The sequence below is a fragment of the Psammomys obesus genome, unplaced genomic scaffold (genome assembly GCF_907164565.1).
Source record: "Psammomys obesus unplaced genomic scaffold, mPsaObe1.curated_primary_1811, whole genome shotgun sequence".
NCBI lineage: Eukaryota > Metazoa > Chordata > Mammalia > Rodentia > Muridae > Psammomys > Psammomys obesus.
This window is the reverse complement of record NW_026585742.1, coordinates 11818492-11846072: the sequence shown is the minus strand read 5'-3', so window position 1 is coordinate 11846072 and position 27581 is coordinate 11818492. Positions and strand designations below refer to the sequence as shown.

General features: G+C 37.7%; 1 protein-coding gene across 4 annotated transcripts in view; it reads right to left on the bottom strand.

Moving 5' to 3' along the window:
* The window catches only part of Znf385d (zinc finger protein 385D), a 416968-nt gene that overhangs the window by 186212 nt on the left and 203175 nt on the right, over positions 1–27581 (bottom strand). For 3 of the 4 annotated variants that reach the window (XM_055599063.1, XM_055599066.1, XM_055599065.1), the window contains one exon: positions 25314–25424. The exons of the other annotated variant lie outside the window; for it this stretch is intronic. In XM_055599063.1, the coding sequence (XP_055455038.1) occupies positions 25314–25424 (111 nt within the window). The remainder of the gene's footprint in view (positions 1–25313; positions 25425–27581) is intronic. 4 annotated transcript variants of the gene reach the window in all.

Sequence of the window (27581 nt, the reverse complement as noted above, 5' to 3'; positions counted from 1 at the left end):
ACCTTGAAACCTGCCACAGAGGGCCTCTGAAAGCTTCTGCAGTATAGACTGTCAAAGCAGATGCTGAGCCTGATGGCCAACTGATGGGCAGAGTGAATGGAATTTTATGTAAGAAGTGGGAAATAGTAAGAGCTGGAGGGAACGGGAACTCCACAAGCAGAGCAACAGAACAAGATAATTTGAACACAGGGAACTTCCCAGAGACTCATACTCCAACCAAGGACTATTTGTGGAGATGACCTGGAACCCCTGCACAGGTGTAGCCCATGGCAGTTCAGTGTCCAAGTGGGTTACATAGTAATGGGAAGAGGGACTGCCTCTGACATAATCTGATTGGCCTGCTCGTTGATCACCTCCCCCTGAGGGGGGAGCAGCCTTACCAGGCCACAGTAGAGGACAATGCAGCCACTTTTGATGAGAACTGATAGACTAAGATCAGAAAGAAGGAGAGGAGGACCTCCCCTATCAGTGGACTTGGGGAGTGGCATGCATGCAGAAAGGGGAGGGAGGGTGGGATCGGCAGGGGAGGAGGGAGGGGCTTATGGGGGGATACAAAATGAATAAAGTGTAATTAATAAAAAATAAATAAAAGATTAAATAAAATTATATAATGGGAAAAAATGATATAATAAGTTGTACAAAAACTCAAAAGAGATGAAGCAAAAAGCCATGCTGGAATTAAGATATTACGGTATCCTGGCTGTAAGGAAAAACTATAAATTTTGTTGAAATAAATCAAACAAGAGTTGAACTAACTAAAAACTCCATCTTTACTGATAAGGACAGTTCATAATGTCAGGATGTCATTTGTCTCCATTTCCCATATAGTCAATGCAACTGAAATTAAAATCTTTCAAAATTATCCTGTAAATTCTAAAAATCTGATCTAAAATTTAATATGGAAGGAAAATGACTCAAAGAATGTCACAGAAATATTAATTCTAAACAATGTAAAGATTTATTGCAAAAGCACAATAATCAAGTCAGTGTGTTATTGCTGAAAAAATGGACAAGTAGATTTATGAAGCACTATAGAGCTCAGCTCGGAAGTAGGTCAACATAAATATAGGCAACTACTTTTTGGCTAGTTATACCAGATAGCAGATGATCTGGGAACAACTGCACATTTACACAGAGAAAACAAATCCAGACCTTATACCCTTTAAGAAGAGGCTAAAGTTGGAGCATGGATCTAAATACAAAGTGTAGAAATCCTGTAAGAAAACATAGAAGAAAATCTAGATAGCCAAGATAGGTTTCTTGATTAACTTGTTAAATATCAAAAGTATGCCTTTTAAAAGAAAGAATTAAAGAACTGGCTTTATTAAAATTAAAAAAGTGTCTCTTTTATGAAGGACACTGTTAGGAGAATAAAAAGTTACACAAAGGCAGAAAGAAAATAATTACTTAAATTTTTTAAAAAAATAGACCTTTAGAGAAGATATACAGACAGACAGTAAGCACACCACACTTTGCCAGGAAACTGTAGATAAACACTGCACCAAGATACCACAGAACACATACTAGAATGGTATGTGTTCTGGCAGTACTGAAGTCTGATAACAACATGATGAATAAAAGTTCCTGTCCATTGCACATGAGGATACAAAATAGCATGAATATTTTGGAAAATAATTTGCCAGTGTTTTGAAATATATATATTTCATATATATATATATGCAGATTGCTTATAGCAGCTTTATTCACAATTGCCAATATATATATGTAAGGCAACCTTCAGTAGGCAAACTACTCATCTGAACTATATCCACAGAGCAGACTAGTACTCAGTGCTGAAAACTAATAAAGCACCAAGCCAAAGAAAGCAAAAACAAAATGAATACTTAGAGGAAAAAATCTGAAAAGGTTTGTGCTATAGTACTGTTATTATAGGACAATCTAGGAAGCCTAGCACTATGGAATTATGGAGATGCTACAAAGATTTGAGGGTTTCAAGAGACAGAGGGAGAGAAGAATTAACAGGAGGAATACAGAGAACTTTTTGGCTGGCAAACTTCTGTTACTACAGTGCTGGATACTTGTTGCTAGAAATTATTAGCAACTTCCAGAGTGTTCTGCCCTGGGAGTAAAGCTTAGAAAAAATCATTGGCATCAAAGATACTAAAGATTCATACTAAAGATGTATGAATGGAAGCTGTGATGGTAAGAGTTCATTTCCACGAGAGAGAATCCAGAATCACTTGGGAAAGAGACTTTCCAACAAACTTGTCAGGAATGATCTTGACTGTAGTAATTAGGAAGAGCAATTGTATGTGGAGAATGGGATCCTTTACTACAGACATGGAAAAATGTGCTGAAAACATGCATTTATTGCTTCTTTTTATTATTTATTATTTATTACAATTGGAGACTGAGCTGCCTAAAAGCTACTTCTGGGCAGGGGGCCTAGGTCCTCTCTATGCATGGTCCTTGGTTGGAGTATTGATCTCTTCAGGTCTCCCTGAGCTTAGAATTTTTGGCTCTGTTGTCTCCTTATGGAGCACCTGTCCCCTCCAGGTCTTTTGGTCTCCTCTTTTTTCCATAAAATTTCCTGCACTCTGCACAAAGTTTGGCTATGTGTCTCAGCATCTGCTTTGATACCCTGTTGGGCAGTCTTTCAGAGGTCCTCTGTGGTAGGCTCCTGTCCTGTTTCCTGTCTTGTCCCTCTTCTGATGTTTATCTTCCCTAGGGTCCTCTTTGTTGTTTAGCTTCTTTAGGACTATAGATTTTAGTATGTTTTTCCTATATTATATAGCTAATATCCACTTATAAATGAGTATATACAATATGTGTCTTTTTGCTTCTGGGTTACCTCACTCAGGATCATTTATTCTACACCATTTGCCTGCAAGTTTTATTATTTCCTTCTTTTTAGTTGTTGAGTAGTATTCCATTGAGTAAATGTACCATAATTTTTGCATGCATTCTTTGGTTGAGGGGCATCTAGGTTGTTTCCAGATTCTGGTTATTGAAATTTAAGCTGATACAAACATAGTTGAACAAATGTCCTTAGGGTATAGTTGAGCATATTTTAGATATAAGCCTAGGAGTGGAATAGCTGGATCTTGAGATAATACTATTCCTAATATTCTGAGAAATCACCAAATTGATTTCCAAAATGGCTGTACAAGTTTACATTCCCACCAGCATTGGAGGAGGGTCTCCTTTCTCCACAATTTCTCCAGCATGCATTGTCATTTGAGTTTTTTATCTTAGCCATTTTGATGGGTGTAAGGTTATTTGCATTTCCCGGATGACTGAGGACATTGAGCATTTTTTTAGAGCTTTTCTCTGTCATTCGATATTCCTCTATTGAGAATTCTCTATTTAGTTCTGCACCCCATTTTTAATTGGATTACTTGGTGTGTTGCATTTTAACTTCTTGAGTTCTTTATTTACTCTGGATATTAGCCCTCTGTCAGATATAGGGTTGGTGAATATTCTTTCTCAGCCTGTAGGCTGTCATATTGCTCTGATGACAGTGTCCTTTGCATTTCAGAAGGTTTTCAGTTTCATGAGGTCCTGATCTAACTGGATGTCTACATGTAGAAAAATGCAAATAAATCCAAATTTATCACACTGCACAAAACTAAAGGCCAAGTGGATCAAAGATCTCAACTTAAAACCACACACACTAAACCTATTAGAAGAAAAAGTAGGGTAGAGCCTTGAAATCATTGGCACAGGAGACAAATTCCTGAACAGAACACCAATGGCACAGGTTCTAAGATCAACAATCAATAAATGGGACATCATTCATTGCTTCTTAACTGTATATATAATGTAACCAATTGCTACAATCTCCTAGTACCTTGAGTCTCTTATGACACATATGAACTATGAGTCAAAATAAACCTTTCTCTCTTAGGTTGTTTTTGACAGGTATTTTGTTACACCATAGAAACAGAATGGTGGATCAATGTAACCGAACAGAAGACCCAGAAATAAACCCACACACTTATGGACACCTGATCTTTGACAAAGATGACAAAACCATACAATGGAAAAAAGACAGCATCTTCAACAAATGGTGCTGGTCTAACTGGATGTCTACATGTAGATAAATGCAAATATATCCATACTTATCACCCTGCACAAAACTAAAGTCCAAGTGGATCAAAGACCTCAACATAAAACCAGACACATTAAATCAGTTAGAAGAAAAAATGGGGGAAACCCTAGAACTCATTGGTACAGGAGACAACTTCCTGAACAGAACACCAACAGCACAGACTCTAAGATCAATAATCAATAAATGGGACCTCAGGAAACTGAAAAGCTTCTGTAAGCAAAGGACACCGTCATCAAAACAAAACGAATGCCTACAGATTGGGAAAGAATCTTCACCAACCTTTTATCTGACAGAGGTCTAATATCCAGTATATATAAAGAACTAAAGAAGCTGAGAAGCAGCATTAAAAACCGGGGAACAAAGCTAAACAGAGAACTCTCTGTAGAGGAATATCGAATGGCAGAGAAGCACTTAAAGAAATGCTCAACATCATTAGCCATTAGGGAAATGCAAAAAAAAAAGGACCCTGAGATTTCACCCTACACCCTTCAGAATGGCCAAGATGAGAAACTCAAGTGACAATACATGCTGGAGAGGTTGAGGAGAAAGGGGAACCATCCTCCACTGCTGGTGGGAATGTAAACTTGTACAACCACTCTGGAAATCAATCTGGAGCTTTCTCAGACAACTAGGAATAGTGCTTCCTCAAAATCCAGCCATACCACTCCTAGGCATATACCCAAAAGAGGGTCAAGTACATAATAAGGACATTTGCTCAACCATGTTTGTAGCAGCTTTATTCGTAATAGTCAAAACCTGGAAACAACCCAGATGTCCATCAACAGAGGAATGGATACAGAAATTGTGGTATTTTTACATAATGGAATATACTCAGCAATCAAAAATGAGGAAATCATGAAATTTGCAGGCAAATGGTGGGATCTAGAAAAGATCATTCTGAGTGAAGTATCCCAAAAGGAAAAAGACAAAAATGGAATATATTCGCTTATATAGACCTAAAAGATACGATAAACATAATGAAATCTATACACCTAAAGAAGATAATCAAGAAAGCAGACATGAGGTATGATGATCAATCCTCATTTAGAAAGACAAATGGGATATGCATTGAACGCATGACAGGAGTCTACCACAGAAAGCATCTGAAAGACTCTACCTAGCAGTGTTCCAAAGTAGATACTAAGACTCGTAACCAAACCTTTGGCAGAGTGCAGGGAATCATATGAAAGAAGGGGAGTTTGATGTGGAAAGGATAGGAGCTCCACAAGGACCAAACATATCTGGGCACAGGGTCTTTTCTGAGATGGACACTGAACCAAAGACCATGAGAGGATATAACCTAGAACCTCTGCTCGGATGTGACCCGTGATAGCTCAGTAATCAATTGGTTTCCCATAGTAAGGAGAACAAGGACTATTTCTAACAGAAACTCAATGACTGGCTCTTTGACCTCCCCACCTTCCATCGCAGTTCAGTATCCAAGTGGGTTCCATTGTAATAGGAACAGAGACTGTCTCTGACATGAACTGATTGGCCTGCTCTTTCATTACCTCCACCTGAGGGGGAAGCAGCATTACCAGGACACAGAAGAAGACAATGCAGCCACTCCTGATGAGACCTAATTGACTAGGATCAGAAGGAAGGAAAAGAAGACTTCCCCTATCAGTGGACTTGGGGAGGGGCATGGATACAGAGGGTGTAGGAAGGAAGGGATTGGGAAGGGAGGAGGAAGGGAACCACAGGGGGAATACAAAGTGAATAAAGTGTAATTAATAAAGAATTAAAAAAAAAAAGAAAATGCCTCTAGCCTCTGAAAGGCTCTGCCCTGCAGACTATCAAAGCAGATGCTGAGACTTATGGCCAACTGTTGGGCAGAGTGCATGGAATCTTATGAAAGAAGTGGGAAATAGTAAGATCTGGAGAAGACAGGAACTCCACAAGGAGAGCAGCAGAACCAGAAAATTTGAACACAGGGGTCTTTCCAGAGACTCATACTCCAACCAAGTACCATACATGGAGATAAACTAGAACCCCTGTACCGATGTTGCCCTTGGCAGTTCATTGTCCAAGTGTGTTCCATAGTAGTGGGAAGAGGGACTGTCTCTGACATAATCTGACTGGCCTGCTCTTTGATCACTTCCCCCTGAGGGGAGAGCAGCTTTACCAGGCCACAGAAGATGACAATGCAGCCACCCCTGATGAGATCTGATTGACTAAGATCAGAAGGAAAGATAGGGGGACCTCCCCTATCAGTAGACTTGGGGAAGGGCATGCTTGAAGAAGGGGGAGGGAAGTTGGGAATAGGAGGGGAGGAGGGAGGGTTTTATGGGGAGATACAAAGTGAATAAAGTGTAATTAGTAAAAGTTAAAAAAAAAAGAACAGAAAAAAAAAAAGAAAATGCCTCTATGAGACAGAGTTGTAGGCAGGCCTGTAAAGCAGTTTCTTCATTAGTGATTGATGTGGGGAGGGTCTGGCTCATTGTGGGTGTTTCCATACTTGATCTGGCTTGTTCACAGTTCCATAAGAAAACAGGCTGAACAAGCCTGTAAATAGCATCCTCCATGGCTTCTGCTTCCTCTTCTACCTCTAAGTTCCTGTCTTGGCTTCCTATGATGGTGCTTTGTAATGTGAAGTGTAATGTAAGTAAAAGCTTTCCTCCCAAGTTACTTTTATTATGGTTTCATTATATATATGTTTTTATCACGTATGTTTCATCACAGCAATAGTAACCCTACAATAGAGCAGGACTGCCAGTTTGAGGCTGGTCTAGATTACATACCAAGACCCTGTTTTAATAAATCAAAATATGAATACATATATCCAGGACAAGTGCTTGCCTTGTAAGGGTAAGGCCCATGTCAACTGTCAACACTTCAAAAGAAAAACAAAACAACAACAAAACTCTAATAATAAAATTAAGTAAGACAAATTATTAAAATCAAAGCTCCCATCAGCCATAGTTGATGGGGCTGTGTCCTCATTTTAAGGATTTTGCCCTTTAAAAATTTATTATTTTTGTTGTTGATGGTGTTGTTATTCTATGTGCCATTGACAGGGACATGGCACATACACTACACTGTGCCTGTGGAAGATGTAGGAAGCCTTAGTGGAATTGCTTTCTTCTTTATCCCTTTATGTGTGATCCAAGGATTGAACTCATGTTATCAGGCTTGTGACCCATTGTGCATCTCACTGGCCCCAAGGATTTTACCTTTTAAGTAAAGTAGAAAGCAGCAATGTTACAAAGTCCTCATCTACCTTATCTTGAAATCCTTTCAAAATGGATAGGCAGGAGATAAGAAACAAGGAGAATGGTCAAGAAGATGGGTGCTCTCTGCCATGCGGTCTTGGAGGAGCAGGTACATGGCTGTCAGTGTCAGAAATTTTAGATGTGTAGTTCCTTTCAGCTAGCCAAATGAAGCTAGTGACTAGTCAGGCAAATCTTAGCATACAGAGTCAGAGGAGAGATTACATTTGGAGATAACAGTGTGAAGGTTCTCTGGAAACTTTTTCTCTCTCCCTTTTCCAGACACTCGGGGATTTTTTTTTTTTTTTTAATTAGGGCTGGGAGCCTGCCTTTGGGGAATACGTCTTTTCATATGATAGGATGGCCCTATGGTGTGTTACCCTTAATTTTTTAAAATTCTTCAGTACCTTAGGAGTGTTCTTAAAAACAAAGGACATATAGTTTTGTACATAAAATGCCCTTTTGTAGAGTCTCTGAAGAAGTCTGGGACTTTCATTCTTGGCACATTTCAGTGTAAAGATTGGCAGTTTATTTAGAAGAGAGGAAGGGTCATAACAGGATCTGATTACTTCCCAAAAACTGCTCTGAATTTTCTGCCTGAATATAATGTGCTAATGAAACAGCAAGGTGAAGACCACCTTCAGAGGAGAGAAGTTGAGGTTGAGAGAGAAAAAAGATAAATAGATAGATCTTCCCTCATTTAGTATACAAAGGCTTATCATTTTACAACAGAATTCTAATTTATAATAATTTTCCACACACTTTGAGTGTTTTATATGCATGTGAACATTGCTACTTAAGTGATGATGCCTTTCAATACTCATTTGGCTACTGTTTAAAACTGTGAAATTAGACTGTAATCTGGCCCGACAAGTTGACATAGCATACAGCTATTGGACTTGTCTATCACATCTGAGAGTACAGAATGGTTTATTCTGTTCTTTGTGTCATGAGAAGATCTAGGATGCTACCTGTTGAGAAATCATGTAAGTAAATTCCAGAAAGAACACAAGGTAAGTTTTAAACCTGTGTGATACTAAAGCATCTACACAAAACTGATGAACTTCAATCCTGGGAAGTTTCCAAAACACAGAGAAAGTATTGAAACAGCTTGGACTTGTAGCTCAGTTTTTCTAAATGCTGAACTTCCAACCAGTATTGTATGATTTATACATTTCCATAAATATTACTTTGCTGTTAACTGATAGAGAGCATTTGTACTAGCTTTTGTTTTTAAAACTTAATCATCAAAATGAGCAAACTTTCAGTATAATATGAAAACAAGAAACTATTACTCATATTATTTATTTTTATTTTTTCTTATTTATTTATTACTTTAAAAAATTTTTCTTATTAATTACACATTATTTACTTTGTATCCCAGCTGTAGCCCCTTCATCATCCCCTCCCAATCCTGTCCTCCCTCCCTTTTCTCCTCCCATGTCTCTTCTCCAGTCCACTGATAGGACACTGACCTTAGTCTATCAGGTCTTATCAGGACTGGCTGCATTGCCTTCCTCTGTGGCCTGGTAAGGCTACTCTCCCTTCAGGGGGAGGTTATCAAAGATCCAGCCATTGAGTTCAGGTCAGAAACAGTCCCTGTTTCCCTTACTAGAGAACCAACTTGGACTCTGAGGTGCCATGGGCTACATCTGTGCAGGGGTTCTATGTTATCTCCAAGAATGGTCCTTGTTTGGAGTGTCAGTCTCAGAAAAGACTAAAAGTAGAAATACTTATGCAATTTGAGAAGAAAGTGGGGATGAGTTATTTATTTTACACAAAACAGAATATATTAGTACCATAGAAGATATTTTAATCTATTATAATTAGGTCATTGAATGGCAACAGCTGGTTTCTAATCAAATCCACATTATTCCATAATCTCCTGCCATAATATTGCCTGATACTTTGCATTTTAACTGTTAAAATATTTTATGATCTTCTAAATTAATACTTCAGATTTTATAAAATAATCAAAATAATACAAAAAAGGACTAAACTGAGGACATGTACTTTAACCACATATTTGTCTCAAGTATTTTATGAAATAAGAAAATATTTTGCTGTGGATTTATATTATCATTATTTTAAGCAACTTCTCTGCAACTGCAACGGTACCAATAGTACCATAAAAAAATATTCAACATATTTAGACTTACAAACATCTAAGTGAAACATATCATAAACTGGTTTACAGTGTTACTGAATATTCATTGAATTATAATTTGTGTGATTTGAAGCTCTATAATATCTGCATTAATGATTGCAAATTTAATATGATAATAGGGATAATATAGATTATGAGCAGAATAACTGGGCAATTAATTGAGAAGACTAAGGAGCTATTTTAGAAGATGATTTTGGCTGAGGAAGGAGGCAGAGTCATAGACAGACATAACAACTCAATGAGACACAAATGTAAATGATGAAACTTTCCACAAAAGCCTTGGAGAAAAATGCTTTGCCCCCATGGAGTGCTGATTTGTACTGGCCTCCAGGTGTAATATTATGTGCACTGATGAGCTGATCAACAGAATAGAACTTCTATCTAGCTGTAATCAAGAGTGATTGATGGTTGGGAGAAAAAAGGTTGATTATCATGACAAGTTCACTGATGCAGAGACAGTAGGCCCTGCTTGGGAAATGGTTAGAAATCTGCTCAGAGATTACTTTGCAACCTTACTTAAAAGGAAGTCTAAGGGAACGTGAAATGCCCTGTGGTCCAGCCTGATCAACGATAAGCTGGATAAGAATAAGTTTGCCAAACAGTCACACAGATCTGGATCTGTGCCCAGTCCAGAAGAGACCCATATAAAGAGTGTTATATATGATTATGCAAAATCTCTTATGTCTCAAAAGCATCAGAACTAAACACACATACCTAGAAAACTGAACTGTTAGTGATACTGTGTCCAGTTTCCAGCTGTCCTACTCTGTACCCATAAACATGTATGACTTCCCCCACAGGACTGTAAGTTTTATCTTGATCAGGTTCAAATTGTGTCGAAACATAGACTCAGACCAAGTCAGCAGATGCTCTAGGGATTATTATGCATTTAAAGTAACATTTGGCTGGCTTCAAATCAGCTGATGCTGGAAGAAAATGTCCGTTGTTAAAAAATAGTTTCTAAAGCACTGCCCAGATGAGGCAGGGCTAGTAGGGTAGGCTTGACAACCATATAAGAAATTCAACCTTATTGAATGGTGGGGCATCTTTTGGGTACACGCCTAGAAGTGGTATGCCTGGCTGTTGAAGTAACACTATTCCTAATTTTCTGAGAAAGTGCCAGATTGATTTCCAAAGTAGTTGTACAGGGTTACATTTCTATCAGCAATGGAGGAGGGTTCCCCTTTCTCCACAACTTCTCCAGCATGCAACATCCCTTGATCAGATGTCCCTCAGTTGAGGAATGGATACAGAAATTGTGGTACATTTACACAATGGAATAGTACTCAGCAATTAAAAACAAGAAAATCATGAAATCTGCAGGCAAATGGTCGGAACTAGAAAAAAATCATCCTGAGAGAGGTAACTCAGAAGTAGAAAGACACATATGGTATATAACTCACTTACAAGTGGCTATTAGACCTATAATATAAGATAAACATACTAAAATCTATAGTCCTAAAGAAGCTAAACAACAAAGAGGACCCTAGGGAAGATGCTTAATCCTCATTCAGAAGGGCAAACAGGATAGACATCGAAAGTAGGAGAAGACAAGGAACAGGACAGTAGCCTTCCACAGAGGACCTCTGAAAGACCCTACCCATTATGGTATGGAAGGAGATACTAAGACTCATAACCAAATGTTGGGCACAGTGCCAGAAACCTTATGGAAGAAGAGGGAGATATAAAGATGTAGAGGGAGACAGAACTCCAGAAAGAGACCAACAGAGCCAAAAACACCTGGGCCCAGGTGGTCCTGCAGAGACTGATACTTCAACCAAGGACCATGCATTGAGATTACCTAGACTCCCTTTCACAGGAAGCCCATAGGCTGCTCAGTTTCCAAGAGTGTCCCCAAGTAAGGCATACAGGAGCTGTCTCTGACTCAGTGGCTGGCTCTTAATGATCACCTCCCCCTAGGGGGTGCAGCCTTGCCAGGCCACAGACAAGGATGATGCAGCCAGTCCTGATGAGACCTGATAGGCTAGGGTCAGAGAGAAGGGGAGGAAGACCTCTCCTATCAGGGGACTAGGGAAAGGGCATAGGCAGAAGAGGGAGGGTTGGCTGGACTGGGAGGAGAGCAGGAAGAGGGCTGCAGAAGGGATACAAAGTGAATAAATTGTAATAAAAATAAATTAATTAATACAGTAATTTTTTAAAAAGAACCCATAAAATAAGGTAAAAAATTAAAAAAAAAAAGAAACAAAAGGAAATTCTACCAAGGTGTCCTGAGCATAGTGTGCAACTTCTAACATGCCTGCTATAGTTTCAGTTTCCTCTATTCAAGGATCAAGCTGAATTATCACTCCTGAAAAAAAATCACCCTAAGAAACTTCTGGTGTGAAGAAAGAAGAATAAATTGATAGATGCATTTGCTGTATAGAGTGACCGGGCAAAGTTTATACTTAGAATACCTAAGTGTGTGTTTTCACAATTTCTCTAATTAATTAAATCAAACAACAATCCTTGGTAAAACAAAACAAAAAAAAATTCAATAGCAAACAACAAAGGTCAGGAGGAAATGGTACAAACAGCCACAAAATAAATAAATAAATTATATAAAAGTGGACATAAATTTGACTCTTCTGATTCTTCAAAGTGCTTTGCTCTTCTAACCAGGCGGTGAAGAAACTGTTTTCAAAGAAATTAAAATAAACTATAATGAAACATAATACAAGGGTCCCAAGGACCAGAGACTTGAATCAATGGACAAGTTTTAGCTCTATGGTTTTGGATTCTTGGTGACAATTAGCTCATTCTCTACAACTTATGTTAGAAACATGTAATGCTTTAAGAACTGGATATGGTTCTTAAAGAGAGTCCTTGATTAAACTCACATGAGAAAGGAACATCAGCTGACTTCTGGGCCACTAACTTGGTTGCATCATTAGAGTTTTTCTCCCATGGTTAATAAACACCAACTTCAGTGAGCTCTGGGGTAGTCACCAACATCCTCTGAATTCAAGCATAATCATAAAACTCAAACTGGGGAGTTTAGATGTTGGTGACTTTTTCTCAAATAATCTAAAACTCTGAGCAAAGCAAGCAAGCATATAGGTTGTAAGAGTAACTTGCCGGCCACATCCAAGTCTAACTCCATTTACTTCCTTCCAATTGAAGATGTAACTTTTCATGTTCAGTTTTCAGGCTCCCATAGCTTAAAATATGAGTCCGGCAGAAGGATTAGGCACAGAGGAGAAGGAATTTTAGAGATCATTTTCATCAGAATGTAGTGAGGATGGCACAGACACAGCAGCAAAGATGGAGCACATGTGCATTGTTTTCTGGAGTCTTGTTTCTAATTGCATTTTCCTTCCAGAGAAATAAGGAAATTGTATCTAAGCTTCACAGTTTTCTTCATTGATTGACACATAATTATTGAGTGGCATGTAAAGCTTATCAAGAATTTTTCCATCAAGATGCTCACCTCCACTTCCTTATACCCAAGACTAATTTTGGATTCACTGAGATGGAAACCTGCCCTTTGTTTCACTGGCATGTTCTCCCCTCCCTGTCACAGGCATACTTCCAGGCATGCACCTGGCATAGTCCAGTTCTCAGCATTGTCCTGTCATGACAGAGTTTCACTATCTATGGCCATCTTCATCGTTTCATTTGTTAAGTAGCTCTAGGTTTTGATATGCATGTCTATACTTCAGTGAGTATCCAGCCTTTTATTCAGCATATGCAAATGGTCAGTGGCCTTAACTGAGAATATCAGCTGATTATATGGTGGTTCCCAAAATAAATTTCATACGTGTATCACATGTTAATGAGAAATAAAAGCACTATGCTGGAACTGAGTCCCACTCTCTTGGCTATTTCAAGTCTAGTGACCTTTATGTTGTCAACTACACAGTCTGTCTTTTTATTTCTACATCTGTGAAATTTACAGATGAACAGAAAGACAATTTAAAACTTATCATTTACCATATTTATTTACTCTCAAGCGTGTGAATTTATGGGCAAGTTATGTATCATAGCATATATACAGAGGTCAAAGCATAACTTGAGGATGTTTATTTCTCCTTCCAACATGTGTGTTGTGAGGGTGGAAATCAGGCCTTTAGGCTTGGCTAGTTGTGTGTCTATCCACTGGGCCATCTATCTATTCCCAGAAAACATGTGAGACATCTCTTTGCTAATAGAGAAAAGTTCCTGAGCAGGCCAAGTTCTCAGAATCAGAATTTTCCCTCTCCTAATGGGACACTTCCTGGTCCTATGAAATACCAACTTCCTCTTTCAATATGCTTAAAATATGAGTTTGCATTATTGGAAAAGAAACATAGAGAATATAGACTCTTGAATTTCTGTTTATTTCAGCCTCTCTTATATTATATATTCGGTTGAGGAAACTGCTCACTTTAGAGATTCTTTTTTTTTTTAGTTTTTTAATTAATTTTTTATTTATTACAATTTATTTACTTTGTATCCCAGCTGTAGCCCCCTCTCACTTCCCCTCCCAATCCCGTCTTCCTTCTATCTTCCCCTCTCATGCCCTTTCCTCAGTCCACTAACAGAAGAGGTCTTCTTCCCCTTCCATTTGACCCTAACCTTTCAGGTCTCATCAGGACTGGCTGCATTGCCTTACTCTGTGGACTGGTAAGGCTGTTCCCCATTAAAGAGGAGGTGATCAAAGAGATAGCCACTGAGTTCATGTCAGAGATATTCCCTCTTCACCCTTCTAGAGAACCCACTTTGAGACTGAGTGCCATGGATTACATCTATGCAAGGGTTCTAGGTTATCTCCAAGCATGGTCCTTCGGTGGAGATTTTTGTTTATCCTGACAGCTGAGGGGCAAAGAAGCATAAGAATTACCTAGGTTCCTATTAACTTGGATCCTTTATTTTTAAATAGTCAGAGATATTTCCTTTCATTTACCTGTTAATGTTTGGTTTCCTGGGCTCAGCAATTAAGATCACTGGCTTTTTTTCCAGAGAATCCAGGTTCTTTACCCATCACCCAAAATATGTTTAAGAACTGTCTATAATTCCAATTACAGGGGCTCCTACACCATCTTCTGGCCTTCATAGGCACTAGACATGCACATATATCTCTATCTATCTATCTATCTATCTATCTATCTATCTATCTATCTATCCATCTATCCATATATAACACATATATATGTGTTTATCTATGTGTATATATACATATTCATACATATATTTATACATATAACATGTATATACATGCATACATGCATATATATGTATATATACATGTTACGTGCATATAAACACATGTATATGTATCTGTATACATACATATATATGTATATATATGTATACATACATATACATATATATGTATGTATATATGTTTGTATGCTTGTGTGTGTATGTAATCAATACATGAAATAAGTATAATAAGAAAAAAATTGTTTTGTTTTATGAACTGTCCTGACAATACTGGGTTTTCCACTCAGAAATCAGTAGCTAGTACAGCTGATAGACAAAAGTGCCCAAGTGTAAACTTGGAGGACATGATATTTAATTGAGTGGAGTCAACCAGGCATTTGTATACACAACCACAACCTATAATCTCTCAGCACACATCCCAGATCATGGCTTATACAGGTGACCCAACAACCCACTTATATCACAGATCTCTTCTCTGACAAGCTCATAGGCCTTGATAAAGAGTTCTTTTTCAAAAAGAAAGAGCACTGAATGATAATGCCATGGTGCTCAAGAGAAAACGGTGGAACACTGTGAGTCCTACAGACTAACAGATTCTCCTATAAAAGAAATGTGAGAACTCTGACTAAAAAAATCTCTTTCAGAGCAGATCCATCAAAAAGTCTTTGGGATAGGCTCCTGTCCTTTTTCTTGTTTTCTACTTCTTTCAATGTCCATCCCATTTGTCTTTCTGAGTGAGGATTGATAATCTTACTCAGTGTCCTGCTTCTTGCTTAGCTTCTAGAGGTGTACAGATTTTAGTATGTTTATCCTATATTATATGTCTAATATCTACTTCTACGTGAGTATCTACCGTGTGTGTCTTTCTGCTTCTGGGATACCTCACTCAGAATAATCTTTTATAGATCCCACCATTTGCCTGCAAAGTTCATGATTTTCTTGTTTTTACTTGCTGAGTAGTATTCCATTGTGTAAATGTACCACAATTTCTGTATTCATTACTCCATTGAGGGACATCTGGGTTGTTTCCAGGTTCTGGTTGTTGAGAATAAAGCTGCTGTTAACATGGTTGAACAAATGTCCTTGTATATATTTTGGATATATGCCCAGGTGTAATATAGTTAGATTTTGAGGAAGCACTATTCCTAATTTTCTGAGAAAGTGCTGGATTGATTTCCAAAGTGGTTGTACAAAGTTACATTCCCACCAGCAATGGAGTAGGGTTTTTCTTCCACATCTTCTCCAGCATATATTGTCACTTGAGTTTTTGATCTTTGCCATTCTGATAGGTATAAGGTGAAATCTCAGGGTTGTTTTGATTTGCATCTCTCTGATGATGAAGGATGCTGAGCATTTCTTTAAGTGTTTCTCTGCTATTCAACGTTTCTCTATTGAGAATCCTCATTTTAGCTCTGTACTACATTTTTTAAATTGGATTGCTTGATTTGTTGCTGTTTAACTTTTTTTTTAATTTTTATTTTTTTAATATTAGTTATTAGGGCCTCTGAAAGACTCTACCAAGCAGTGTATCAAAGCAGATGCTGAGAATCATAACCAAACTTTGGGCAGAATTCAGGGAATCTTATGCAAAAAAGGGGGAGATAGTAAGACCTGGAGAGGACAGGAATTCCACATGGAGAGCAACAGAACCAAAAAAATCTGCACACAGGGGTCTTTTCTGAGACTGATACTCCAACCAAGGTCCATTCATGGATATAACGTAGAACCCCTGCACAGAAGTAGCACATTGCAGCTCACTACCCAAGTGGGTTTCCTATTAAGGGGAACAGAGGCTGTCTCTACATGAACTCAGTGGCTAGCTCTTTAATCACATCCCCCCTGAGGGGGTAGCTGCCTTCCCAGACCACAGAGTAGGTCAATGCATCCAGTCCTAATGAGACCTGGTAAGATAGGTTCAGATGGAAGCAGAAGAGGACCTCCTGTGGTCAGTGGACTTGGAGAGGGGTATGGGAGGGGATGAGGGAAGGAGGGTGGGAGTCTGAGGGAATGAGGGAGGGGGCTACAGCTGGAATATAAAGTGAATTCGTTGTAATTAATATAAAAAATAAAATGTTAATAAAAATGGAAAAAAAAAGTCTTTGGGAAGAACCACCAATTTCAAACTTAAAGAGGTGGGGAGTTTTGATAGGGGTTATCCAGAAATGAATACTTTATATCAACAGTAAACAAACAGTTCACTACTAAAAGCACAAAAAGATTAACATTTCAAACAAGAGTGTTTTTCTGAAGACTGGAGAATGTATTTCCAGCTTGATGTTTCTTAAGAGGTAATTTAACATTCAATGGGGGAAAATATTATGTGTCCCATGAAATAAAGATGACCATTGGATTAGAGTTTGTAAGCCTTCATATAGTATTGTATGTAATTTTTACATCATAAAGTGTGTGTCTATTATTCAGTCAGTTTTGAGATAGTGTCTCACTATGTTGCCAAGGCTGACATCAGACTCAACACATTTGCCTGCCTCAACCTCATTTTCTGGGTGTGAGTTGGCAAACCATTTTATGTATTTCTGAATTTACTTATTTATATTTTTTTTACTTTATTACATGCAATTGGGTATGTTAGTATATATATGTGTGGGCATGCTATGTCATGACATGCATGTGCAAGGGAGAGACAGAGTTGTGGGACTCAGTTCTTCCCTTCCATCAGATAGTCAGACATGCTGCCAAACACTTTTATCCAATGAGGTATCTGGTTGGCCCTTGGTTACTCATTTTAAGTCACAGATTTTGGAACTTGTGAGATCAAAGAGGAGCCTAAAGTAACCAGTTCCCAGGTAGCTGTTGACAGGTGTCTTCTTCTGATGTATGGTTTTCCTGCCCTTTCATTCTCTTCCCCAATGTTGCATTCCAGTTTGAAATTCTGAGTGCTGAGTCATGTGAGGAACCATTTTCCTAGGACATTCAGTAATACCACAATGTGGTCATGACATCTATGTACTCAGCTGGGGGCTGGTGAAATATGCCTTTAATCCCAGAACTTGGGGAGGCCAAGGCAAGTGAATCTCTGTGAGTGTCAGGCCAGCCTGGTCTACAGAGAGAGTTCAAGCAGACCAATATCATAGTCTGGCTCCAGAGTCCAGATTATGGTCCTGGCCATTCAGTTCCTGTATATCGTTCAATAAACACCCTTTGAGTTTAGTGTGGTGTCTGAGTGGTCAGTGAGTGGCTATTCCTGAACCTGTAACATATTATGGAAACTCTACATCCAGATAAACTGCTTGATTTTACTATAACCCTGGATTCAAAAATTCAGAACATTAATAACATTTTCTACTTTACTATAACACTGGGGAATCTATTAATAGATTATTAATAGTGGTGGTGATCTCAATGATCTTCTTTTAATGAATCAGGGCTTCTGAGCTAGGATACCTTTGAATAATATTCTGTCCCCTCTGTTGTTTCATAAAATAAGTTCTCAGAAGTAATTAATGTTTGGTAGTCCTGAACTTTAATAGAAATGCTAGTGCATTAAAATTCAGATATTTGAATTTTAACATGTAATTAAACTGTCATTGTTTCTATGCTTAAATTATAAGTGGAAGTGAGTGAAAGGAACCAAGGGTCTTTGTGGGTTAGCTCCACACTCTCTCCATATCAGCTTTAAGCCTAACCATTAATCCACTGAAGCTCAAGGTTATCTCTCTAGGACAGCCTGGCTTAGGAGGAAGTACACAGAACACAATCCGGACACTTAGCAACACCATTTGGAACATGACAATGGACCTGTGACAATCTGGGCCAGAGGAGAGACACAAGAATTGCTTTAGTAGAGAAATAAACACTGCCCCTAACTAGCACCTAAGTGCCCCTGTTCAATTTGAAGTCTAGAATAACCTGGGAAGAAGAGTCTTGAGGAATTGTTTAGATCAACTTGTCCTGTGACCATGCTGATGGAGAAATAATCTTGATTTCCTTAATTGACATGAGAGACTTAGCCATGTTTAGGGTGTGCCTTTTCCTAGGCCTGAGATCCTGGACTACATGACAGGAGAAAGCTATCTGAGAACTAACAAGCAAGTAGCATGAGTGCAGCTCTTCTTTTTCTTCTCCTATCTCTGGATGTGATGACTCAAGATCTTGCTGCTGTGACATCCCTACACTGATATACTAGAACCTGGTGAGCAAAAATGCCTCCTTCCATAAGTTGCTTTTTGTGGGGGCACTTTATCACTGTAATTGAAATGCAAGAAAAACACCAGCTACTATCCAACTGATCATTTAGAAATTTCATGCAGTATACCTTAGCTTGTGCAAAAGAATTAACAGTCTCTTCTTCCTCTAACATAACTCTGTCATTATGAGTTTTTCTATAAAAACACATCTTATATTTCTTGGTTTCATATTTTTACAAATAATCGTTAAATATTTGTTCTTTTCTTCATTCATTTCCTTCATGGATGTCATGTTATTTTCATGTTGGACCAGTTATCAGTTAACATTCAAAAACATACTTACTAACCTGCTCAGGTTACTTAGGAATTCAAGCTTATTTTAAGATGATGATAAAATAATTTAAGAAGTTACAACCTTACAGCCTTTAATTGGAACTTTTTTGTGTAATGCAATGTATATTTATATGAATATTAAAATATTTATTCAATGAAAAGAGAAGGCAACATGATTTAAATGAGTTCAATATAATTTATGACATTTAAAAAGCTATCTGCAGGGTTTTACATTTAAATTGTAGCATAATTGCAAATAGGCATGGCATAACAACACACTAATATGAACGGTTTTAATACGAAGGGTTAAAAAATAGATAAAAGCTTAGAGGCGGGAGAAAATTGAATTTTCATGATCCAGAGATGAAAAGAACTATAAGCTATTATTTTCACTGGATAGGGGAGAAGCTTTGAAATGTAAAAAGATTCCTAAGCAAAAACACTTTCCTACTGATAGAAAATTCTGTCAAGCATACAAGTAAATTACAGTGTTCTTTCAGAACATTCCAGGATAAAAGAAATAGAAGCAAGAAAAAAAAATCCAGATTTACCTGGAAATAATAAATAGGCAGTGGTTTGGATATTTGGAAAGTTTTCCTTGGGATTAGCATATCATCATATAATAAAAATGTGTGTTGATTTTAAAAGTTTTCTGTATATAGAGATTGTATTACTGAATTAATTGGTAAGTCTAATTGATATTGGCATTCACCATCTATGCAATTTATAAAATTAGTATTTTAGAACACTGCAGGTCAGTAGGCACACAACTCCATTCCTTCCCAGGCCTTAGTTCTTACTGAAGCATGAAAGTACAAAGGTAATTTTACATCTCTAAGAAAGGGTAAATAGTTACATTTTAAATTCTGCGATAATTATATTTTATTAACAAAATATGTTGAATTGTTGCCTTTCTTTTAAACCAACATTAAATCTTTAAATTAAAAGGTAAAGAAAACTGTTATTTAAAAAAACTAACCAGAGGGCTGGAGAGATGGCTCAGAGGTTAAGAGCACTGGCTGCTCTTCAAAAGGTCCTGAGTTCAATTCCCAGAAACTACATGGTGGCTCATAAACATCTATACTGAGATCTGGTGCCCTCTTCTAACCCGCAGAAAGAAAACTAAATAATAAATAAATCTTAAAAAAAAAAACTATCCATAGTATGGCAAGATAAATTAAAGTATAAAGGTGATTGCCACTAAGCCTGAAGATGTAAGTTGGAATCTTGGGAGCCACATATCGGATACAGAGATAGACTCTGACCTTCAAATGCTCGTTATGACAAGCACATGCCCATGCATATACCTGTATAAATACCTATAAACAAACATAATACAAATCCTTTAAAGATAAATCCTATATGATGAGTTTATATCCAACATTAAGTATAAGAAGAAAATGTAAGTGCAATGGATTCACCGTAGCTTAATAAACACAGAGCAAATAAACTGGACTATGAAATAAATTAATGTTCATGATATGTTGTTGGAACCATGGTTAGACTTCCTCAGAAAGTATCCATGGTAGAGAGTGACTCCCAAAGATAAAATCATATTGCTTGAAACTACATATGTGATATATGATATGAAAGTAGGGTTGGGTTAGGAGATGCAATTAAAATTGCTAGTCAGCTGAATTAAAAGTGAGGAAATTTTCCTCTATTTTTAGACTGTCTCAGTATGATCTGTAGATATGCAAGAGTGAGGCAGAAGATTCAATGAAACTGAACAAAGACCCAAACACCCCTTTGTTATCAAGAAAAGTGAAGAGGCTCATAACCTCTATGAACTGGAAACCAGAAGGAAATGTGTTTTTCCTTCTTTGGAGCCCTTCATAACAACAAAATCTTCTCAGCACCCTAATAGCATCCAGAGAGGCCTATGTTAGACTTCTTGCCCCTAGGACAATGTGGTGACATATTTCTGTTTTTTCCAGCATCAGTTTGAATTGATAAATAATACACACACTGTCTAGTGATGGGACAAGTCTGCAGTGGTTAATAGTGACCTATATCTGTAAGCCCAAATACCACAATAACTTGGTTATGTTCCTTTGAACACATACCATACAGCCCTCGAAGTAAAATTGTGGGAATAGAATCCAGCTGTCCCTCATAAACATACATGGGGACTCTATGTCACCTAGAAACACTTAGCAAATTAAAGGTCTTTTTACTTCTAATAAGACAATAAGATTATATTTAAGAAAATGAAAATAAGTATGGCAAAGTTCTTGTATTACCTCCTTCAGGTTAATGTTAATTTATAAATGTAAATGTCACTTAAGGGTTATTAGACAACATTTACAGTTACTAACGATGATTTTGATATATATCTAGGGGAAGAGAAACACTTCTTAAATTGGAACCATTATCTGAAATGAGTGGCTCATCACTGGGAATGATCAATCCAAAGCCCTTGTCTGATATGGTAAGTAGAATTCTTCCACTCAGTGCAAGGTCCAATGGATGTTAAGTCCAATGACCTTGAAGTATTCTTCTGACTCCTAATATGCATAATTGCTTTTTAATAGAGTGGAAAAAATTGACAGTGACATTGTTGGAAGATGGAAATACTAAAATGGCCTCATCACATGTGAAAAGCTGGCTACTTGGTTTAGTGAAGTCTTGACATTTTTATGTCAGTTTTATGTGGTAATTTTCAAATGAAAATTTCAATTCGATTTAAGGGGAACAGGAATTAAGCAAAAGCCACTTTGAATAATGGAGACAAAAATGTGTTTTTATTTATTCAGTGTCCAGAAGTGAGCCCACAAATTACAGCACAAGTTTTGAATCTTGGAATGTAGGGTTCTGATTTGAACATAGATGAACATAGGTGAACTGAACATAGATGAACTGAATATAGATGCTCAGCTTTTAAAAACAAATAAATTAAAGAAACACCAAAATATCCTATCTAAAGTAATCATGTTTGTCTAGATTTTTGGTTCTGTTGCTCTTCTTGAGGAACTCCTGTCCCCTCCAGACTTCCTATCACTTCTTATTCTTTTTATTTTATTTTATTTATTTTTATTTTTATTAATTACATTTTATTCATTTTGTATGCCCCCATAAGTGCCTCTCTCCTCCCCTCCCAGTCTCACCCTCCCCCCTTTCTGCATGCATGCCCCTCCCCAAGTCCACTGATAGGGGAGGTCTTCCTCTCCTTCTTTCTGATCTTAGTCTATCAGTTCTCATCAGAAGTGGCTGCATTGTCAGGGTTCTAGATTATCTCCACCACTCTTCTTATTCTTTTATAAGATTCCCTGCACTCTGCCAAAGGTTGGTTATAAGTCTCAGCATCTGCTTTGATACCATTCAGGGTAAAGTCTTTCAGAGGCCCTCTGTAGTAGGCTCCTATCCTGTTCCATGTTTTCTCCTTCTTCTGATGTCCATCCTCTTTGCCTTTCTGAATGAGGATTGAACATCTTACCCAGAGTCCTCCTTCTTGATTAGCTTCTTTAAATATACAGATTTTAGTATGTTTATCCTATATTATATGTCTAATATCCAGTTATGAGTGAGTGTATATCCTGTGTGTCTTTCTGCTTCTGGGATACCTCACTAAGAATGACCTTTTCTAGTTCCTACAGTTTGCCTGCAAATTTCATGATTTCCTTGTTTTTAATTGCTGAGTAGTATGCCATTGTGTAAAAGTACCAAAGTTTCTCTATCTATTCCTCAACTGAGGGGCATCTGGGTTGTTTCCAGCTTCTGACTATTACAAATAAAGCTGCTATGAACATGGTTGAGCAAATGTCCTTGTTGTATATTTGAGCATCTTTTGGATATATGCCTAGGAGTGGTATAGCTGAAGAAGTGCTATTCCTAATTGTCTGAGAAAGAGCCAGATTGTTTTCCAAAGCGGTTGTACAAGTTTACTTTCCCGCCAGCAATGGAGGAGGGTTGCCCTTTCTCCACATCCTCTCCAGCATGTGTTGTCAGTTGAGTTTTCGATCTTGGCCATTCTGATGTCTATAAGGTGAAATCTCAGGGTCGTTTTGATTTGCATCTCTCTGGTGACTAAGGACGTTGAGCATTTCTTTAAGTGTCTCTCTACCATTGGATAGTCCTCTATTGAGAATTCTCTGTTTAGCATTCTATCCCATTTTTTAATTGGATTACTTGATTTGTTGCTTTTTTAACTTCTAGAGTTCTTCATATGTTCTGTATATTAGCCCTCTGTCATATTTAGTGTTGGTGAAGATCCATTCCCAATCTGTAGGTAGTCGTTTTGTTCTGACGACAGTGTCCTTTGCTTTACAGAAACGTTTCAGTTTCATGAGGTCCCATTTATTGATTGTTGATTTTAGAACTTGTGCTATTGGTATTCTGTTCAAGAAGTTGTCTTCTGTGCCAATGAGTTCAAGGTTCTTCCCCACTTTTTCTACTAACAGGTTTAGTGTGTCTGGTTTTATATTGAGTTCTGATACTCCAACCAAGGATCATTCATGGAGGTAGCCTAGAACCCCTGCACAGATGTAGCCCATGGCAGCTCAGTGTCCAAGTGGGTTCCCTAGTAGTGGGAAAAGGGACTGTCTCTGACATAAACTGGCCTGCTCTTTGATCACCTACCCCTTAGGGGGTGCAGACTTACCAGGTCACAGAGGAAAACAATGCAGCCAGTCCTGATGAGACCTGATAGATTAGGATCAGATGGAAGGGGAAGAGGACCTCCACTATCAATGGCCTGGGGAGGGGCATGGGTGGACAAAAGAGAGGGAGGGTGGGATTGGGAGGTGAAGAGGGAAGAAGCTACAGGTGGGATACAAAGTGAATAAACTTATTAATAAAAATACTAAAACAAAAAAAGAAATCATGTATGTTTAATGTTTCATTTTAAGTAGCTTATATATTATTTAAAGTGTTTAAGTGAGGTGATTGTGTGGTGTTTCTGTTCCAGACAAACTCTCATGTTAAAATTCTAACTATTTAGGTGATACATTAAGATGTGAGGCCTTTGTTAACATGAACAGATCATAAGGGAAGAAACTGAAGTTCCTTAAGTTGGAGCTTCTTCATCCATTCTGCTTTGTGGAAGCCTGGTGAAGATGTATCACTTATAAGACAGGCAGCAGATCTTTGCCAGATTCTGAAACAGCCAACAATTTAAGTTTGGACTTCCCAACCTCTGGAACTAGTAACTTTCTATTGATTATAAACTACCCAAGTGCACTACAACAGGTCTGTAAAGTTCAAATGTACCAGGACAGGTCTAGGTAACCACGCTTCTTTCAAGGCTGCAGAAAGAATGTTTTGATTGCAGCAAAAGATTTGAGTTCTGTGAGTAAAGAAATCAATTAAAAATTAATGGTCCTCCTCACAAAAGAAATAAACCATGTTTAATGGCCATTTGTATTTCATGTGGCTGGCCCCTGCCTACAGAGTTCTCAGCAGATAACCTTCATATGGCCCAGGTAATGGCACCCATGGTGCAGATCCCTTTGGATGGCACAGCACGGGCCTTCTATTTTCTCATAGTTTGAATACTAGGTATCCAACTCCTACTTTTTCTTTAAATTGACAAATCTTTCCTCTGTACCTCTCAGGACTAACAAAGCTGAGTTGGGGATTGAGAAGGAGTCACAAACACTTTCATATTTGCTACATGTCACCATTTGTATCACTAGACTGAATCCACAATCTACCTTCCTCAGGAAAGTTGGAAACAATGTGAACAGCCTCCACTTTCAAACCACTGACCAGGTCCCCAGACATCTCCTTTCTATTTTGATCCCCATGGAATTTTCAATCTACTTGGGCTTCAGAAACTGAGGTCTTTGGAGTCTCCTATTCAAATGCACTTCTACACACCTGCATGTACACACACACACACACACACACACACACACACACACACACACACTTTCCACTGATTTAAAACTTAGAGCTTGCTGAAAGAGGTGAAGCCAAAGGTTTGGACTTTGAAAATGAACAGGCTTACTCCAGACATGAAATCTATTAAAATCTTCACTGGCTCTGAATATCTCTAAGACAAGCATATGATATACATTAAGTATTCTCATGTTTATCAAAAGAAAACCCACTAAACTTCAAATTCAACTCACTGTACATGCAATTTTTATAGTAAATAACCAAACATAACATGGGAAGCTCCAAATTAAAAAACACATAGAGTTGTGTCTTTTCCTTGGATCTGGACATGATCAGTTTCTAGGGGGGAAGAAACTGAAAATTGAAACTATAAAATACATTTTGTGGCAACTAAGTTGTACACTCACATCAGAATTAAATCTCAACTGGCAAATGTTGCATGAGATGATTTGCTTTCTCCGATGAGGAAGAGGAACTCCGAATGTATGGTTTATTACAGCTTTCTGAATAGGATCCATCTGTAAAAAGGAAAAAGGAAACACAACAGATAGGAATAAATGTTGTCAGTTTCTCTGGATTTTCTTATTTCATTAAATCTACACAGCTCCTATCTATTGCTTATGTAGTAAAGAACATTTTTATTCTAAGAAAAGGCATTTCTACTTTCTAGGAAAATAGAACACAATAACCCACAGCACGGTATGCTAAGAAGATGAAAACTGTTCCCATTAGTGTCTACATGCTGAGTGATCTTCTTATTTAGGAACAGCTGCGATACTTAGATAATATTCTCGTATAATTAAAGGAAAGTCAAGGTCTTAATGGTGTGAGCCACTTAACTGAGAAATGTATCACTGTCTAAACCTGAACTTCAAACCACATGATCAACTATGAAAATTAATTATGCATCATTATCAAATTTTATTATATGTTTAGTATCATTGAGACCCAAAAGTAAAGCTTGGAAATCTAGTTTTTTAGGAATGGACACATAGGAGTACGTGTTAGATTTTTTGGTTATCCATTTTCAACCATCTCCTGCTTTGTGGATGCCTGATGAAATTGTATCACCTTTAAGCCAGGCAGCAGATCTTTGCCAGATTCTGAAACTGCCAACAGTTTAGGTTTGGACTTCCCTACCTCTGGAACTGGTATGTTTCTATTGATTATAAACTGCCATGTACAATACAGCAGGTCTATAAAGTTCAAATGCACCAGGGCATGTCTAGGCAACCATGCGTCTTTTAAGTCAGCAGAAGGAATGTTTTGATTGCAACAAAGGTTTGAGTTCCATGAGCTAAGAAATCATCAAATAAAAATGAACTGTCTCCTCACAGAAGAAATGAACCATCTACATGCCAATCTTCTATAAACTCACATGGGTGGAGACAAAGAGTCTAGGTGAAGTTTCAGTTTTCTCTGTTTTGCTTCAGAACATGATGAACAACACCAAGATCAATGTCATCAGTCCAACACTGTTAAATGTAGTATCACTTCACCAAGCACTGTACTACGGACCATGCCAATACCCGAAACAATTAATGTCAGATCAAAACTTTGGTCTGCACTGTTGGATAGGATCTTTGGCCACTTGTGTCCAGTTTTTAAAGTTGAGATAAGGCTTACCTATAATGATTCATAAAAATTACTTAACATCGTGCTCTGTGTCTAGGCATAGATGAATACATTGTGAAGTATGTGAAAGGAGAAAACTAACATGAACCTAATACTTCAATAAACACTGTTGACATTGATACATGGTCATGTAAAAATTTTCAATGTTATGTACATCTGCACACACAAATATACATACATACACAGATATACAGCACTAATGTCTATTGAATATTCTCATAATTAGGAATTCTTTCCTTCATTATTTTTACTTTTTATCTCACTATATAACCCAGATGGGTTGTGAACTCTCAGGCTGGTCTCAAACACATAGTCTTTTAATCATTTTCCTTCATGCTGGGGCTATAGGTATACACATCATATTTAGCTAGAAACCCTTAATATATTCATAGGCTTTACTAAAGACTTTGCATTTACTTAAGGAAGCTTGAAAATAATGTGTCACAGTAAGAGTGAGGAATATGTCTAATAAATGATTCCTAATGTTCTGTTTGTTACAGAGTATTGTTCACTAATTCTCCTAGTCAAAAAAAATAGTAAATTTTATATTGTGAGAGCCAGTTAATTGGTCCTATGTTGGTAGGAGAAAGTTCTAGGTCTCCAACATTCACAATTCCTTGACTGCTTGTCTAATCTAGCCTTTGAAATGTATGCTACAAATGTTTATTAAATATCTTCCAGGTGTTGTCCCTCAGTTTGGTGTTTAATCAACATTTTACAGAAATCAAAAGAACTCATGGGCATGATCAAATTCATCTTCTGCCTTCCTTTAAGTTGAAAACCTCAGTGGGAAATGGAGTGCACACCTGTAATGACCAGGACTCCATTGTGTAGGCTTAGATTTTTCAAACGCTTACTTTATTTAAAATTCTTAAGCTCCTTTACCCGTTTCCAACTCCCAGACTTTAAGTAGGAGATTTGTGGAGAAAGGTGCTGTAGACCCATTTTATCTATTTCCTGCTGATAAGGATCTGCAGGTTCTTTGGGAATTACCAAACTCAGTCATCAGGATACCAGCAGTCTAGCAAAGCAGCAGGAGC